An 18,387-nucleotide genomic window follows, 5' to 3' on the forward strand; every position below is an offset into this window, starting at 1 on the left:
AATCTATGCTTCTTCTGTGCTGTCATTCTACCAACTAATCTGAAATACGAAAAAGCTACTTTACCTTATTCTTCTTTAAGAGAACCCTCGGAATGTTTTTAAAGCTTAAATCATTATATTATTTCCTGGGACTGACAGGACAACTTGGGTACTCCATCGTTTAGCATAATATCAGTGTGTTTTCCAGATCACATTATATGGCTAAATCCTGATAAAACCTTTTTTTTTGTTTTTGGTACTGGGGATCGAACTCGCGCTCACCAGGCTGGCGCTTACGCTGCTGAGCCTCTGATAAACCATTTTGTGCCTGCATGTCAGTATTATTTTTTGTAGACTATATTTATTGAGAGAAAGAAAGCTTCTGTCCCAGAAAGACAGAAATGGTCCCGAGTGGGTTGCCCTACCTGCAAGTTATTAACCAAAAACCACGAATTCCCCCTGTAACAATGCTTGTCATTTAAACAATCAATTCATAATTCTCATCTCATACTGAACTTTTATGATTAGACACTTTTTGCTTAAAATCAATACATGATTTACATGGATCTGTAAGAAATGGGGCAAGAGTGGGAGCTTTCACAGTTTAAAAACTCCTTAGTATCTAGCTAATTGTTGATAGGCCTAATCCATTTTGTGAGGGGAGAGTGCCCATCTCTGCCACTTAAATAACTTTATATTTCCAAAATTAAAAGTAGCAAAGAATGAATAGACTCCTCAATCAGAAGAACTCCTCAATCAGAACTGTCTTATGGTCTTAATTATCTGTTGGTGACAGACCAGAACCTGTTTTGTCCTAGAACTACATTTCCCAGATTCCATTATATTGCTAATTCCTGGTACCCACTTAAACTCACAGCAAGCTAAGACTGGGCTTGGGGCTCCCTCACAACAGCTTTTTGACCTAGATATACTTTAATTTGTCTGTGGGGTCAATGTGGTACATAAGTGGAAAGCAGCTCTGGTAACACTTCCAATGGGTGAACTTTGGGTGGAATCCAGGATGTGAATTTAATGGGTGGAGAGGCTGCGGCTGTGAAGTTAGCGTGGCCAACTGCAGGAAGCCATGCTTCATTACACCCTTCATGGAAGCGGGTGTACGCTCCCAACCATAGTCACCCACCAGCCAGTTTGGGAAGAGAAGGCTGTCAGGTAGGTTCCCAGGGCCCAGAGATGACCTCGGGGAGCCCCTCCTGCTGTTCAGACTAACGGCCCCCCCAGGCCTTTGGCTCGCGCCTCCCGTGCGTCTCCGGGACTCCCTCCCGGGGCTCTCCCGACACGCACGCTCAGTCCGCGTCCCTGCGCTGCAGAGGGAGGCCCAACGTCCCTGCCCTCGCGTGCGCGCCCCCGCTCCAGCCTCCTTGCCGCGGGCTCTCCCCCCCATCGCTGCACACCTCAGCGGCCGCCGCAGAGGCGCGGCGCGGGGGAGGGGAAGGGGCCCGGGAGAGTAGGCCAGGGCCTACGGCTGGGCGCGGCGGCGCGCACGCAGGCCTTTCCTCTCTGGATCACCTCCCTCACGCCGGCAGCAGAGCGGGCGCGCACGCCAAGTGACGCTCCGAGGAGGAAGCGCAGCCCTGTCTCCTCCCTCGTAGCCCCGGGCACCGCGGGAGCCCCCCCAGTGCGCCTGTGCGGAGGCCTCCCGGATTATGTGTGCCGGCGCCGGGCGCCAGCGCTAACGCCGGGCGAGGCAGGGAGGGAAGGCGCTGAGGAGGAGGAGGTGGTGGCGGAGGGCGGTGGGGGAGTCAGCAAGGACATGGCTCCTGACTCCAGTGCGGAACGTGAGTGACTGAGCGGCGGCGGCAGCGGGCAGCGGGTGGCGGGCGTGCGTGCGTGTGGGGCGCCGGGGAGCGAGCGAATGGGCGCGGGGTGGGGAGAGCACTTAAGGCTTGCATGTAATTTTTAATGGTACCCCCCAACTCCCTCTTAGATGGTCTCTAGCGACCGGCCCGTGTCACTGGAGGACGAGGTCTCTCATAGTATGAAGGAGATGATTGGAGGCTGTTGCGTTTGCTCAGACGAGAGAGGCTGGGCCGAGAACCCGCTGGTTTATTGCGACGGGCACGGCTGCAGTGTCGCGGTGCATCAAGGTAAACACCCCGCCGCGCGCCGCGCCGCGCCGGCCTGCGCCCAACCGTCACCGCCGCCCCACCTTGGCAGCGCCCGCGGCCGCCCGCCCCTCCCCCTCCGGCGCGGCCCCGCCCCCCGGCGCGGCCCCGCCCCGTCCCCGGTAGCCTCCCGGCCGAGGTTCAGCCCTGTGGGTTCGCGGCGCGCGGGAGGGGGTGCGGGCCGCGCTGGTGGAGGAAAGCGCTTGTGGCCCGCTGTCACGTGACCGCGCGCGCACTCTCTCAAGTGTCAGTAGTCCCTGGTCATCGGACTTTCTTGGGCAGCGGGGAAACTGCGTGACTACGGCCTGCGCCCCAGGTGGGTGGGGGCAGCAGTGGGTGCTTGCACACTGCGTTCGGGGTCACGGTGGCCACCGGGGTAGGGTGGGAATGTGGAACCCTTGCCCTGTTTATGGCCTGCGCAGGTTTGCTGCAGTGGCTGGGGACTTCCTGTGGCTCACGGTGTTGGGCTGGGGCCCTCTTTAGAGCCAGGAAGAGACCAAACTGCCTCACTCGAAGCTTTCGGCATACATCCGGAAGCTGCTTCCCACGCCCGTGGACTAAGAGCTTCATGCGGAGAGGACAGCGCGGTCCCTGCCCGCGGGAGGGTCTGGGGGCTCAGTGCCCTGGGCTGATGGCTAAGGCCTTGCTTAGTGGCCACAAGAGGCCACGCCTCAGCCTGTGTGGCCGAAGACTAGAGGAGGTGGTGGTGCTGCCACGTGACTTGGGGAACTTTTTAGTTAATTTCTAGGTATTTCCAGTTGGTGAGTGACTTTGGTTATTAAAAAAACATTGAGAACACCAGTAAGACAGTTTTTCTGGTTGAAGTCTTTGACTTATTTTTTTTTTTCTTTTTGAGATAGCATCTTGCTATGCAGCTCAGGCTGGCCTTGAGCACACTTTGTAGATCAGGCTGGTCTCGAACTGACAACTATCCTCCTGCCTCAGCTTCCTGAGTGCTGGGATTATGGACATGCACCACCACGCCTGACTTTTGAGTTTTTGACTTTTAACCAATAAAACTGGTAAGGAATTGAGGCCAAAACAGTTCTAGATCCTTTTTTTTTTTTGGTGATCCTATTTGTTCACCATTTCATCCCCTCTTCCCATATCTGAACTTGGCATTGAAGGGTGGTTTAGTAGTGTACTGAAAGGGGCCCTGTTGATAGGAAGAGAGAAATCTCGCTGGGAGTGGGGAGTGCAGTCTTTAAAGTATGCAGTGGACCTTGGGAAGGAATACTTTGGCAGTGACCAATTACCAATTCACCACAGTAGCTTTTAAGTTTCAGGAAAGGCTGCCACTTTTAAGGAGTGAAAACAATGTGTCAAAACCAGACACAGATGTTAAGGTCTTAGAATTGGCCTATAGTTTGTAGTACAGTGTCTTGGCACTGGTGGAGGCACTGTTACGAATTGGATAATAAATTGTCAAATTTTGTTAAGAGTTCTATTTTCTAATGTTGAAAATGTTCATTTGATATTTTTTGGGTTTTGTTTGAGACTAGGTTTCCTTATGTAGTTCAGGCAAGCCTTAAATTCACTATGTTGAACTAAACTTGGAATAATTCTCCTGCCTCAGTGTCCCTAAATGCAGGGATCACAGGTGTGTACCACCACTCTCAACTTGATTCTTGACTTTTCCTTTCTCTAAATTCTTTCAAAGAAAACTGTGTTTGGACTTTCATGCTGTATTTCTTGGTTAATAAAACATTTCTACTCTTACATATTTACACGTGTTTAATAAGGATTAGGATCTAGTCATGGTGTTGCATGCCTATGGTCTCAGCATTTGGAAGGCTGAGGCAGGAGAATTGCTGTGAGGCCATCGTGAACTACATAGTGACACCCTGTCTCAAAAATGAAAAAAAAAATCCACCACCAACAAAATAAGATGGAGTATGTCGTGGCTCATGCCTGTAATCCCAGCACTCCAAAGGCTTAGGCAGGAGAATCCCTTAAAGTTCGAGGCCAGCCTGGGGCTACTTAGTGAAACCCTGCCAAAAACACCCCCTCTCCCCCAAAACATGCCATTAGAAATTTAGGCTTTTGAAGTTTTAACGAGTTGTATTGGTTTGTTCTTGTTTCCTGATATTCAAGATACATTTGTTTACTGAGTAGTGTGACACATTCCTCTTGTGCCAGGAGCTCTGAAGGCTGATGCAGGAGGATTAAAAGCTTGGGGCCAGTCTGGGCAATTTACTAAGACTCAAAATGAGTGGGGATGTAGCTTAGGGCTTTGGGTTCCTATGACCACAACCAAAAAAAAAAAAAAAGATTTTTAGATTTTTGCTCAGTTAACTGGTAGAAATGTGAATTGAATGTGCTTTTATGTTTTCAGAAAAATTATAATTTTGAACTAAATACTATGAAAAATCAGCTTTCTTTCTTTCTTTTTTTTCCCCATCTTTTTGAGACAGGGTCTCAATATGCAGTTTAGACTGGCCTTGAGCTCACTTTGTACCCCAGGCTGGTCTTAACTCACAATGATCCTCCTGCCTCAGCCTCCCAAGTGCTGGGATTACAAGCATGTGCCACCGTGCCAAGCTCCTTTCTTTATTTCTTCCTTCCTTCCTTCCTTTGGATCTTTTGAGACAGGATCTCCCTATGCAATTCATGCTGGCTCTGAGCTTGCTTTGTAGCCCAGGCTGGTCTTGAACTTGTAACAGTCCTCCTGCCTCAGCTTCCCAAGTGCTGGCATTACAGGCATGTGCCACCACGCCCAGCTCTAAAAATCAGTTTTAAATAATGAGGCTGTGCTTTCTTTCTCTCTCTTTTCTTTTTTTAAATTTTTCGAGACAGGGTCTTACTATGTAATTCAGGCTGACCTCAAACGTTCAGTGTATCTCCTGCCTCAGCCTTCCAACCATGTGTACAACCATGGTTGGAGAGGCTATGAGTTAGACATATGATAGACTCATAGTTGTTCGAGCATTTGTGTTATAAAATATTTAGAAATAAAAATACTTGTTTTTCTTGTTTTGTAATAGCCTTATTAAGATAATTTCATATCATACAGTTGACCAACTGACACTTACAATTGAGTGGTTTTTGTTTTATTTAGAATCGTGCAACCATTACCCCAATCAATTTAAGATCTTTTTCTTCACTTTAACAAGAAGTCTTGGATCCATTAGCAGTAATTTCCTTTCTTTTTTTTTTGTTTTTTTTGAGATGGTATGCTGCTCAGGCTGACCTTGAGCTCACATTGGTCTCAATTTGCAATAGTCCCTCCTGCCTTTAACCTTCAAGTGCTGGGATTACAGGTGTGTGTCATCACACCTGGTTTATAACATAAGGCAGTTTCTTTTTCTTTTTTTTTGTACCAAGAATTAATCTCATGGCCTTGAGCTTACCAGGCAGGTGCTGTGCCACTGAGCTATATCCCCAGCATCGCTTTCCATTTCTGCTGAATTCCTGCAGTCATAAGCAATTACTGATTTTTTGGTTTGTGTATTTGTCTACTTTTGAGGAGTTTTTTTTTTGTGCTGGGAATCGAACTCAGGATTTTCTGTGTGCAGGCAGGTGCTGTGTAGCAGCTGTTTCCCTGACTGTTTTTCTATTTTAGGCATGTCATATAAATTGGAACATTTTATTTATTAATAAGGATTGAACACATCTGGCTTCTGCACAAAATTTTATGTGAATTTCTTCCATTATAAAATAAAAAATCCGTATAGCTCATTGTAATGGTTGCACGCCTGTAATCCCAGCACTTAAGAGGCTGAGGCAGGAGGACCCTTGCGAAAGAACAGCCTGAGCTACAAAGTGAGCTCAAGGCCAGCCTGAACTGCATAGTGAGACCCTGTGTCAAAATACCAAAACAGACAAACAAAAACCCTAAACTCCTTCCCACGAAAACCCCTAGCCAGACATGGTGAGGCAGGCCTGTAACCCCAGTACTCAGGAGATTGAAGTGCTGTATCACCAGGAGTTTGAGCTCAGGGACACCCAGAACTACATGGTGAGACCTTATCTAAAAAAAAAAGAAAAAAAAATTACCATAGAATAAAAAAAATTCTGAGATTAAAAAACAGGTATAACTTTTAGGCTTTTTCAGATAAAATACATAAGAGTTGAATGTAAACATTTTTATTAATATATATTATTTTACCTTTTAATTATAAATGACTGTGAGCTAGGTATGGAGGTATGTACCCATAATCTTAGTTCCTTGGAGGTTGATGCAGCAGGAATTTGAGTTTGAGGCTAGCCTAGTAGAGACCTTATCTCAAAAAAAATAAAACATGTTATATAAAAATTCTCTGTGAAGCTAGCAGTTGACTCGAATAGTTTGAGGAGTCACTTATCAGGACTTGATTATCAGAAGTTATTAGAAGTTTATTTGATTTTCCTTGGTCTCCTTCAAACACTTAACATTTTGAAACATTTTGTTTCCCAACAGCTTGCTATGGCATTGTTCAAGTACCTACTGGACCATGGTTTTGCAGGAAATGCGAATCTCAAGAGAGAGCAGCCAGAGTGGTAAGGACTGTTTATTGGGAACATTAGATTTGAGTAGCTTAGGATGTCACCCTCAGATTGCAGTTTGAAGGGTTGTCAGTTTCTTGTTCAGATGCTGGAAATTAAGAGAGAATTTAGGCCTAATATTGACTCAGGATTTTAAACTTTTTTTTCTTTTTTCTTTTTATCGGTACCGGGAATCGAACTCAGGACCACCTGCTTGCAAGGCAGGTGCTTATGCCGCTGAGCTAAATCACCAGCCCCAACTCAGGATTTTAAACAGATTTTATAAAATAAAAACAGATTTGACCAGAAAAGTGTATATGTTACAGGATATTTTAGAACCTAAAAATAAGAAGTTATATTTAGGTTTTATAACTGGCTACAGAGTTAAGAAAGTCTGAATTAAGATTTTAAGTGTGCATTATTTGGTCATAGATAGAATAGCAGTAGAAAGATACAGAAGTTATATTGATATATCTGTAAATTTTTGTTTTGTTTTAAGACAGTCTTGTTATATAGTTCAGCCTAGTTTTCAACTCAGTATGTAGTGCAGGCTGGCCTCAGACTTGTGGCAGTCCTCCTTTCTCAGCTTCCGAAGTGCTGGGATTATAGACATTGAGAAGTTTAGACTTTTAGACCAAGCAACATAAAAATTTTCCTTTTTATCCAGGTTTGGAAGCACAGGCCTGTAATATCAGCACTTGGGAGGCTAATGCCAGGGGATCGTGAATGTGAGGCTAGCCTGGGATATAGGCATAGTTTAAGGCCAGCCTGGACTATTTAGTAAAACACTGTTTCAAGAGGGGCAAAATTAAAAAAAAAGACACTAGGCTAACAACGTTTCTGAATGAACACTTTTGAAAACTATGAGTGAGGGAGGTTTTTTTTTTTTGGTCTTTTTGAGGCAGGATCTCACTATGCAGTTCAAGCTGGCCTTGAGCTCACTTTGCAGCCCAAGCTGGTCTCAAACTTGCCAGGATCCTCCTGCCTCAGCCTCCAGAATGCTGGAATTATAGGCATGCCCATGCTAGGAGATTTTTTTTCCGTTGGGGGTAGAAGCAGTATTCTACAAATATCAAGAGAAAAAGATTGGATTTTCATTAGTTTTATAGAAGTGTCATTTACAATGTGCTTATTTTTCCTTTCTGTGTGGATTAGAGAATTTGACAGACCCAGAGAATGGATTTCAGCCTTCTATTTTAAGCATATAAGAAAGAGTATTTTTGTTTTTGTTTTGCTTTTGAGACAGGGTCTTGCTTTGTAGTTTAGGCTGGTTTTGAGCTCACTATGTAGCTCATGAACTTGGGGCAATCCTTTGGCCTCAGCCTCCCAAGTGCTTGGGTTACAGGCATGTGCCGCCACGCCCACTAAATGTTGAAGTTTTTATTTTTGCCTGGGCAGTTTTGGATGAGTAGAAATTTTAGCTCAGTAGCCTGTATGGAATTGTGAATCTCAGAGCAATATTTTTGTAGTTTTCTTGACTTGTTTTGATCGTGTTAATGCATTGTAGGAGAGTTTCAGCTGTGTAATGTTAAAATAATGGGCCTTGTTAGTAAATGTAGGATGCATTCAATCATAAACATTTTAAGGATGCATAGGTCTACTTTTTGATGTTTTTTTCCTTACAGAATGTTTTGGTTTGGAGTAGATAGGTCAGCAAGGCACGGCATCTTATATTTTAGATTTTCAGCAGTCACCAGTAGATAAAGGTTAGAAAACATAAAGAGATGATTGGGATGCAGCAGAATGCCTCAAATGCCACTTGTTGCCAGCTTTTGCTCCTTCTCTGCGGACATGGTCAAAGAGTCAAGATGGATAAGTTAGTTATCTTAAGGTAAATTGGGAGGATGCTTTATTTCAATTTCCTTTTGTGTTAGCTAGGCATGTTGGTGCACACCTGTAACCCTAGTGCTCTTCCAGGCCAGCCTCAGCAACTTAGTGAGACCCAGACTCAAAAGGAAAAACGCTGGGAAAGTAGCAGCTCAGTGTGCAGGGCATGGGTTCAGCCCCCACTACCACCCCACTTATGCCCTGCTACAAAGGAAAAGAAATGTTACCTGCTTATCTAATTTGTTTTTTTTTTTTTTTTTTTTTTTTGAGATAGTCTTGCTAGACAGAAACAACGAAAAAGCCAAAAAAAAAAAAAAAAAAAAGAGATAGTCTTCCTGTGTTGCCCAGGCTGTCGGTGAACTTGAGGTCATTCTACCTCAGCACCAGAGTGGGAATGGGCTTCTATGCTCTATGAGATGTACAAAGGATATTTTAGGTTACATACTTGAGTTTGAAACATTTTGCTAGTGGATTGTGCAGAAAATAAAATTCTCAGAAGCTTGTGAAGACATTTTTTTTGTACCGCTAATCAAAACTCAATAGGTCGTGCCTACCAGGCAGAGGCTGAGCTAAATCCTGGCCCAGCTTGTGAAGAACGTGTATTAGTACTGGCTTTGCTTATGTTTTTTTCCTACAGAGGGCAAAAACTAACATTTTTTTACTGTTCTGCCTTTTTAAAAATTGCTGTTCTTCTTGGTTTCTTAAATCATTAGGGGGAAAATTTGGTGAATGGAATTAAAACCAGTGTTTCAGGGGTCAGTCTAAGGTTGCACTGTTCTATAATTCTTGCTCAATGAAGATTGTTTTCTTTTTTCAATTAAAAAATTTTCAGTGGGCCCGGGACGTATAGCTCAAATACAGCTACTACCTGGCAAGTGTGAGGTCCTGAGTTCAGTTCTCGATAAGAAAAAAAAATTGAAGACTGTTCTTCAATACATCTGGAAAGCTATATGAATTGTATACTTACATTTATTTATTTATTGTGTTACTGGGGATTGGACCTTGGGCTTTCTCACTGAGCTGTATCTCTAGCATTTAAGTCTTGAGTCAGATTCTTGCCAAACTAGGCTTCAAATTGCCATCTTCCTGCCTTAGCCTCCCACAGTGCTAGTATTACAGGTGTGTACCATTGTACCTGGGTTGTTTATATTTAATTCTAATTAAAGTTATGTTTTTTTTGGTCTTTTTCTTTTTTATCGGTACTGGGGATCGAACTCACGACCACCTGCTTGCAAGGCAGGTGCTTATGCCGCTGAGCTAAATCCCTAGCCCCTAAAATTATGTTTTTCATACATAGTTCTGATTAAGGGGGAACATAATGCAGATTTATGCTTTCCTACCTAGAATGAACATGTTTTATTTTATATTTGCATTAAATTAAATCTTCTGTTACAAGAAATAATCATTTAAAAAATTAAGTTGAAGTACTTTTTTTTAATGCTCCCATTTGAGTTAACCATTACCCTTTTATTATCTGTTGGGACCATGTATTAGCTCCCACCCCTAGTGACACGCGTATGTGTAGCGTTTTGTATTTTACAGGAATGTTGTCATACTCTATATGTATTCTGCAACTTGTGATCTAGTTTGCCAGTCATATTGACCTAGTTCATTCTTTTTGTTTTAATTTTTGTGGTGCTGAGGGTGAAGCCTGCATCCTCAAATGTGCTAAGCAAGAAAAATACTGTGCCACCTAGCTTTGTTAGCCCACTCCCCCTTCCCTGCCCCATACTGCCCATGCTCTTGTCATGAGTGGCCAGGAGGACTAAAGGAATATGTTCTAGTGCCTGGCATTTTTATTTTTTATTGGTACCAGAGATCGAACTCATGACTGCCTGCTTGCAAGGCAGGCACTTACGCTGCTGAGCTAAATCCTCAGCCTGGCATTTTTATTTTTCGCAGTGTATGTCTGGGGGCTGAGTGCTTGCTTGTCCATTGAATTACACTCCCACCCCCCATTTTTCTTAGTTTTCTTTTTTTTAGGGTGTGTATTTTTGTGTAATAAGAAAGTTATATAGGTCTTTTTTTTTTTGAGACAGGGTCCCACTATGTAATTCAGTTTGGCTTTGAACTCACTGTATAGCCCAGGCTGGCCTAACTCACAGCAGTCTTCCAGTCTCAGCCTCCCAAGTGCTGGGATTTACAGGCATGAGTCACCATACCCAGCTTTTTATGTTTTTTGAGACAGGGTATAGCTATGCAATTCAAACTGACCTTGAACTCAGAGCTTTTGCCTCAGCCTCCCAAGTGTTGGGATTACAGGCACGTACTACCATGTTGGCCTTTCAATGTATATATATATTTTTTGGTATTGAGTTGAACTCAGGACCTTGCACTTGCCAAGTTGTTGCTGTGTTATATCCCCAGCACCTTGGCTGTTTTTTTTTTTAATGTCTAAGTATTTTCTTATTTTCCTCTGGTCTAGCCCATTTAAATTCTGTTCTGTCCCCCCCCCCTTTTTTTTTATCGGTATCAGGGATCGAACTCACGACCACCTGCTTGCAAGGCAGGTGCTTATGCCGCTGAGCTAAATCCCCAGCGCCCAGCCCATTTAAATTCTGGCAGAGTAACTCTTTTCCTGTAAGATTTTTTTTTTTTTTTTTTTTTTGGTATTAGGGATTGAACTCACAATCTCACACTCGCTCGGCAGGTGCTTATACTGCTGAGCTAAATCCCCAGCCCTTTCCTTGTAAGATTTTATTGTACTTTTCCTTTGGTATCTTTGTGCTAACAGTTAGTCTGTGGCAGTTTATATCGTATTTGAGACTCAACCTCTATTTGAGGATTCAAATGTCCTTCTACTTAAAATATTTTCTTCTGTGTGTCTTTAAATGTCACCCTCTCTTTGTTTTCTTCTCCTAGAATTGTTACTTAGAATTCTTATTTTGTTCTTTATGTGTTTTAATGTTTCTCTTGTTTTTTTGGGGAGGAGGTTTCTGACAGTTGTACCAGGAGCTTCACAGTGAGCTACAGCCAAGCCATTTTTGTCTTTTTGAGACAGAGTCTTGCTATGCAGTTCAGGCTGGCCTTGAGCTCCCTTTGCAGCCTAGGTAGTCTTTTTTTTTTTTTCATTTTTTTTTGTCTTTTTCATTTTTATCGTTACCAGGGACAGAACTCAAGACTGCCTGCTTGCAAGGCAGGCGCTTATGCCGCTGAGCTAAATCCCCAGCCCCTAGCCCAGGTAGTCTTGAACTTGTAAAGATCCTCCTGCCTCAGCCTCCCAAGTGGCGGGGGGGGGGGGATTACATGTGTGTGCCACTGTGCCTGGCTTTCATTTTTGTCTTTTTAAAGGTTTCACCAGACGGTGTACACTAAACCTTGAACTTACTTTGTAGTGCAGGTTGGCCTCCTGCTTCAGCCTCTTAAGTTCTAGCATTTCAGGTGTGTGCCACCTGGCCACCCACTTTTTTTTTTTTTTTTTTTTGTCTTTTTTCCTTTTTATCCGTACCGGGGATCGAGGGGATCAAACTCACGACTGCCTGCTTGCAAGGCAGGCGCTTATGCTGCTGAGCTAAATCCCCAGCCCTGGCCACACACTTTTTTAAAAAAAGTTTTTATTTATTTAGTTTTGTTTTTTTGAGAGATAGTCTCTCTGTGTACTCCACGCTTGCCTCCAACTTGATTTGTGTATTGTTTTTAAAAATAAATTCTTTTTGTTAGGGATGGGGATTAGGATTAGGGATTTAGCTCAGTGCCATAAGCCCTTGCTTAGCAAATGTGAGGTGTGAGGTCATGTGTTCCATCCCCAGCATCCCCCTACCCCCCAAAAAGGGACATGGTCTAGCTAAGACCCTAAATTGCCCAGGCTGGATTTGAATTGGGTAATTGGGATTACAGACTGTGTTGCTGTGCCTGGCTATTTGAAAGCTTTACAATGCTTATCTTAAAGCTCCTTAGAGGTGTTGAAATTCTGTCATTTCTTAGGTCTGGTAGATGTCTTTACATGCTTTGTAATTTAGCCATAAGTTAATCTTCCTTGGACTTCTATTCCTCTACCATGAGTTGTGAAGATTTAGTTGTGGGAAATGTTTTAAATATTCCTCTATTTGTTAAAAATTGTGTTTGGTTGCTAATTAAAATAAGATTATATTGGCTTTTACAAATTATGAGGTTAGTTTAATTAAAAGAATTTGAGAACGTCATCTTAAAGCTCTGAGGACAACTCTTTGTAGTTACGGTAGGTTAGGCTTTTGTTGCCTTATACTGTTATTAGCATACTTTTTTTTTTTTTTGTGATACTGGGAATTGAACCCAGGACCTTCATACTGAGCTGCATCTCCAACTCTTTTTTCCTTTCTTGAGACAGAATTTTGCTAATTTGCCCAGGCCAGGCTTGGAATTTCAATCCTTCTGCTTCATCCTTCCAGAGGGACAGAATTAAGGTTATGTGGCACTATGTCTAGGTGGTACTTTTTTATTTTCAGGGTTGTCCTTTGGTCATAAGGTGTTGATTGGACATGCAATCATCGTGGCTGTGGAAAGAAGTTGTAACTGGAAAGTGGAAGGGACTAATGGTCCTCTCCCAGCTGAGTTACACTTTTTAAATTGAGACAGTCTTGCTCTGTTGTCTGTGCTAATCCTGAACTCACTGGTTCAATTGATACTCTTGCCTCATCCTGCCAAGTAGCTGGGACTACTGGTATATACCAGTGCACCGGGCTTGCAGTATGTTATACGCTTAAAAAAAATATATATATATATATTTTTTGGTCTTTCTCGTTTTTATCGTTACCAGGGATCGAACTCACAACTGCCTGCTTGCAAGGCAGGTGCTTATGCCGCTGAGCTAAATCCCCAGCCCCTAAAAAATATTTTTTAAAAAATTTTATTTTGTTTTTTTGAGACAGGGTCGTACATGTAGTTCAGGGTAGCCTTCAACTCACTATGTAACCTAAGCTATCCTCAAATTTGGGGCGGTCTCCTGAGTTTTGGGATTACAGACATATACCCCCACACCATGCAGCCCTATTTAATTTTTTTTTGTTTGATACAGGGAATCAAATTTAGGACCTTATACTTGTGAAGCAGCCACTGTGCCACTGAGCTATATCCTCAACCCAGCCCTGTTTAATTTTTGATTAGCTACAGATCTCACTGTGTAGGTGTAGGTTGACTTTAAATTCATTGTGTGCGTTTAAAGCCAGGCTGGCCTCTAATCCTCCTGCTTTAGCCTCCCAGTTGCTGGGCTTACAGATGTGTACCACTGAGGCTGGCCAGTCTGTTGCAGTTCAAATCAGTTCTGAGCTTTTTTCCCTCTTGTTCTGAATTTTAACTCATGTTCTTTTTTAGAGATAAGGTTTTGCTATGTTGACTAGATTGAGCTTTACCTCATGATCTTGTTCCTTAGCTTCCTCAGTAACTGAGGCCACTAGGACTGACTGATCTCTGTCTTTTTGTATGTGTTTATTTTCTCTGGATGTAATTTTTTTTTTTTTTTTTAAAAACCCAGGTTATTTCTGACACTTGATAGTGGTGAAATGCTTTTCTTATAATCTATTAATCATTGTTTTGGGCATATAGTGGTCCTCTTGATTTAGGGTTAGGGTTAAGGTTTAATAACTCATAGTAGGGAACATGAGTTCAGATTAGGGAAAATAATTTTGAATTATTTTTTCAGTAGTTCATTTGCTTTTTCTGCATGCTTTAAAAATGTTTTTGGTATTGAGGATTGAACCCAGGGCCTTTGCACTGAGTTCAATCCCCAACTTTTTTTTTTTTTATTTTGAGACTAGGATCTCCCTAATTTGTCCAGGCTGCACTTTAATCTGTGATCCTCTTGCCTCTGTCTCCCTGAGTGCTGAGATTATAGGCATGTGCCTTTAGTTTTTCTTTTTCTTTTTTTTTTTTTTTTTTTGTCTTTTTCCTTTTTATCGGTACCGGAGATCGAACTCACAACTGCCTGCTTGCAAGGCAGGCGCTTATGCCGCTGAGCTAAATCCCCAGCCCCTAGTTTTTCTTTTAATTTGGATGTTGGACCTTGAGAATTGACTTAATTGTATATTTGTACATTATTTTTATGTTACTGTACATGTATATGTACATTTGTTTTGCTATTATTATTTGATAAGTACTAGGAATTAAAACCAGGGAGTCCTGAGCTATATTTATTCCTTGTTTTTTTTTTTTGTGTATTGGGGATTGAACTCATGACCTCACATTTGCCAGGCAGGCACTTATACCACTGAGCTAAATCCCCGGCCCCTCCCTGTTCTTTTATATTTTGAGAGTCTTGCTAAATTGTTCAGGTTGGCCTAGAATTAAAAAGTCCTTAGGCTGGGAATTTAGTTCAGTGGCATAAGCGCCTGCCTGGCAAATACAAGGTTATGAGTTTGATCTCCAGTACAAAACAAAACAAAAAATACCTTCTGCCTTAGCCTTCCAAGTAGTTTGGAATTATAGGTATATACTAGATTACCTGGCATATTTTGTGTTTCTCATCTTTCAATCTTTTTGTTCTCTGAATAGGTTTCTTATAACAATTTTTTTTTTCTTTTGAGATGGCGTCTCGCTGTATATGCGGTTCATTTCAGGCTGGCCTTGAACTCTGGGTAGCCCAGGCTGGCCTGAATCTGTCAGTGATCTCCTGCCTCAGTCTCTATCTCAGCTTAAGAGTGCTGGGATTACAGGCATGGGCCACTATGCCTGGCACTTTATGACAGTTTTTTTTCCCCCCGGTTTCTTGAGAGAAAATCTTGCTGTGTAGTTCAGGCTATCTTTGAACTCATGGCAGACCTCCTGCCCCAGCCTCCCCAGTGATAGGATTACAGGAATGTGCCAAGTTGCCTATCTGTTACAGTTTTAAATTCTGTTATATTGTTTGTTTCTGCAGTGCTAGAGTTTGAACTCAGGGTCTCACCTATGTTGTATAAGCCTCTTCTACTGAGCTGTATCCCTAGTCATTTAAAAACTTTTTAAAATTAATTCTTTTTGTTTAATTTTTTGTTTGTTTGTTTAATTAATTTCTTTTTGAACTCAGGACCTTGCACTTGCCGGCAGGCACTGTGTTGTTGAGCTATATTCCAGGCACTTAGTCTTTTTTTTTTTTTTTTTTTTTTGAGATTTGGTGTTGCTAAGTTGCCTAGGTGGCCTGGAGTCTGGGTCCTCCTACCATAGCCTCTAGAGTAGTTGAAATCACAGATATGGGCTGCTGTGCAGAGCTAGTATTCCTTATTGTTAATTTTCTGTTTTTATGTCTTGAATGTAGTAACTTTTCTTAGTTCTGAGAATATTAATTGGGGTTTTTGTTTCAGTTTGCTGAAGTTTTATGCTTCTAGACTACTTTTCTCTTTCTATTGTTTTGGTTAGTGTATCTCTCTCTTGTCTCTCTGTCATTGTCTCTGTCTGTTTCATTTTTGAGACAGGATCTTGCTGTGCTCCAGGCTGGCCTTGAATTCAAAATCCTTCAGTTTCATCCTCCCTTTAGTGGTGGTATTACAGGCATGCTTTTCCATACTCAGCTGGTCCTTTTCTTTTTGGAGACTTTGCTTAAAAATCTGAGAATTCTTAGCTAGCTATTCAGATTTGACACTTTGAAGATGGAGCCATGATTCTTCTGTCTCAGAACTACCAGGTAGTTCTATCACTGGTGCTACATTTGTGACTGTCCCATCAGGTGGCATGGTACAGTCTCATCAAGTGCTGTAACTATCCAGTAGGACAGTCATGCATGTAGCACCAGTGGTTCATGCTGGTGGGAGTGTGTTAATAGCAAGTACTTCATGAATTGACAGGAAGCTCTGTAATGTGGGCAGAGGTTGCTGAGTGATTGACTGAGTTCAGTAAAGGTGGTCTCGCTGGGTTTTCAGTGTATTGAGAGCAGCATACAGTAATGATGTTGAGAAACCTGGTTACCAGTATTTTTTGAATTAGCTGAGTGCTGAGATTTGAGTATGCAGAGAGTTAGATTTTGACTCAGTCTTTTTTAATACGTTACTTTTTTGTTCTTTGGTCTTATGGTCCCTGAGTCTATAGATTTCTTGTGGTTAACCCTCTCCAGAAAATTAATAGCTGCAGTTTTCTAGGGTAGAGGAGAATCAGTTGCTTGGTAGTGTAGTGGAGAAGAGGGTTATTTTTACATCTGTTTAGGGTATATCCAATTGCTTCTGGTTTTAGCCTCACCTGAAACTCCTTTCCTGTATACACAGACCATTATCAAATTCTGAGGGCTGGGGATTTAGCTCAGTGGCATAAGTGCCTGCCTGGCAAGCATGAGGTCATCAGTTTGTCCCCGGAACCACCAAAAAAAAAAAAAAAAAAAAAAAAAAATTCCAAAACCATTATCACGTTCTTTGTATTCCCCTGCCTTGCATCTAAAGTTTCTTTAGTAGCAAGGGTTGTGTAGCAGAAGATGCATTATTTTTGGGCTATATTACTGATTTTTTTTTTGTGATAGTACTAAGTATTGAACTCATGGCCTCCTGCATAGTAGGCCAGCCCTCTACCACGGAGCAACCCTTCCATCTTAAATATTGGACCTACCCTATGCCACTATGAAATCATTTACTACTTGTTTTTGTTTTGTTTTGTTACCAGGGATTGAACTCGATCTTGCATTTGCTAGGCAGGCATTTGAGCCGCTGAGCTATATCTGTGGCCCACTTGTCTTTTTCTTTACTCGCATCTGAAATTTCATAAATACTTTCTTCCTTTTCATATTTTTTGTACTTGCTATTTTATGCTTTACTTTTGGAGGTTGTACTTAAGGTTGAACCCAGTGCCTTGCTAATGCTGGGCAAGTGTTTTACCATTCAGCTGTATAACTAGCCCATTCTTTTGAGACTGTCCTCAAACTTGTGGTCATCCTGCCTCAGCCTCCCAAGTAGAGTCAGGGTTGCAGGTGTATATCACCATGCTCACTGCTTTATATCTTTAAAATTTTTTTAATTTAAATTTTTTTTTTTTAATTTTTGGCTTTTTGAGGATGGTCTTGTTATGTAGCCCAGGCTGACCTTGAACCTGAGCTCTTCCTACCTCCACCTGTAGTACTGGGATATCTCACTATTGTTAGTTGGTACTTCATGGAGAAGAGATTGTTTTTAAGTGGAAATAATTACCTGGGCTTCTGATGTGGTCTTATCTCCGCTTCTTGAAAAGTCTTATGTTGTCACTTATTAGTGATAGCTTCTGCATCTTCAGTCTGTCCTGTTTACTTGATTTTTTCCCACTGACTCAAGTGCTTTTTTTTTTAAGCGTGTTATCCTTTTGTCTTTTCTCTTTCTTTAGCCAATTTCCTGGGACAACAAAAGCATAGTTGATAGCTCTACTTCCTCAACTGCCTGCTATATTCTAGTCCCTTGAGGTAGTTGTGCAGATAGCTTAGTTATTATAAGCAATAGTTCACTAGATCTGTGTTCGCTGTAATGATCTTACCATGACATTGTTCATGTGGTCTTTTGGTGATCCTTAAAAGATGCATGTAACAAGGAGTTCTTTAATAAGTTAGCATCAGGAAAATGATCTCCCTTAAGGATCCTGTGTATTTTCTCTTTTTTGTTAGGTATATGGAATATGCTCTATTTTCCTGTTTGCCTTGGCTACCAGATAGCCCAGAACCAAATCTGGTCTTTAGTTACATCAGCAGTATTAACCTCATGTTAGTATATTTGTGTTCTCTTCCTTCTTCCATTGGGTTTAGGATTTCGCTTCTTATCTCTGTTTCTCTGCGTGTTGATTTCATTCTCTCATACTACAGACTGTCTACTACATGAGGCTGGAACCATGACTGCTGGCAGCTTTTGGCTCTCATCTTCCCAGCCCCTTCTACCAGGAGAAGGGGCTCTCTGGAAGAATCCTGAGAAGGACTCTGATTGACCTGTCCTGGATCATGTTCCCACCACGCTCTGGCTGGAGTGGGGAGGGTACTATGCTGGCAGCCCTCACTAGACCTCATAGTTGGAGTCAGGGGTAAGAGCAGTTTCCCTCATGCAGGGGGGTGGGTGTAATGCTTATGATATAGATGAACAACCCATGTCCATCATACTGGCTTTTAATACTG

The 18,387-nt window shown here is 42.3% G+C and overlaps 1 protein-coding gene across 16 annotated transcripts in view; it reads left to right on the top strand.

Moving 5' to 3' along the window:
• The first annotated feature begins 1,003 nt into the window (after positions 1-1,003).
• Mllt10 (MLLT10 histone lysine methyltransferase DOT1L cofactor) overlaps positions 1,004-18,387 on the top strand; it is a 201,467-nt gene continuing 184,083 nt past the window's right edge. For 8 of the 16 annotated variants that reach the window (XM_063237912.1, XM_063237913.1, XM_063237921.1 and 5 more), the window contains exons 1-3: positions 1,004-1,149; positions 1,925-2,084; positions 6,502-6,581. In XM_063237912.1, coding sequence (XP_063093982.1) covers positions 1,012-1,149; positions 1,925-2,084; positions 6,502-6,581 — 378 coding nt within the window. In that variant the 5' untranslated portion in view covers positions 1,004-1,011. Of the gene's footprint in view, positions 1,150-1,388; positions 1,776-1,924; positions 2,085-2,232; positions 2,419-6,501; positions 6,582-18,084; positions 18,297-18,387 lie in introns of those variants that run through there. The other 8 variants (XM_063237920.1, XM_063237914.1, XM_023562447.2 and 5 more) reach the window with 5 other exon arrangements.

Source organism: Cavia porcellus, unplaced genomic scaffold (genome assembly GCF_034190915.1).
Source record: "Cavia porcellus strain 051 isolate PalLab524CR breed Dunkin Hartley unplaced genomic scaffold, mCavPor4.1 scaffold_27, whole genome shotgun sequence".
NCBI lineage: Eukaryota > Metazoa > Chordata > Mammalia > Rodentia > Caviidae > Cavia > Cavia porcellus.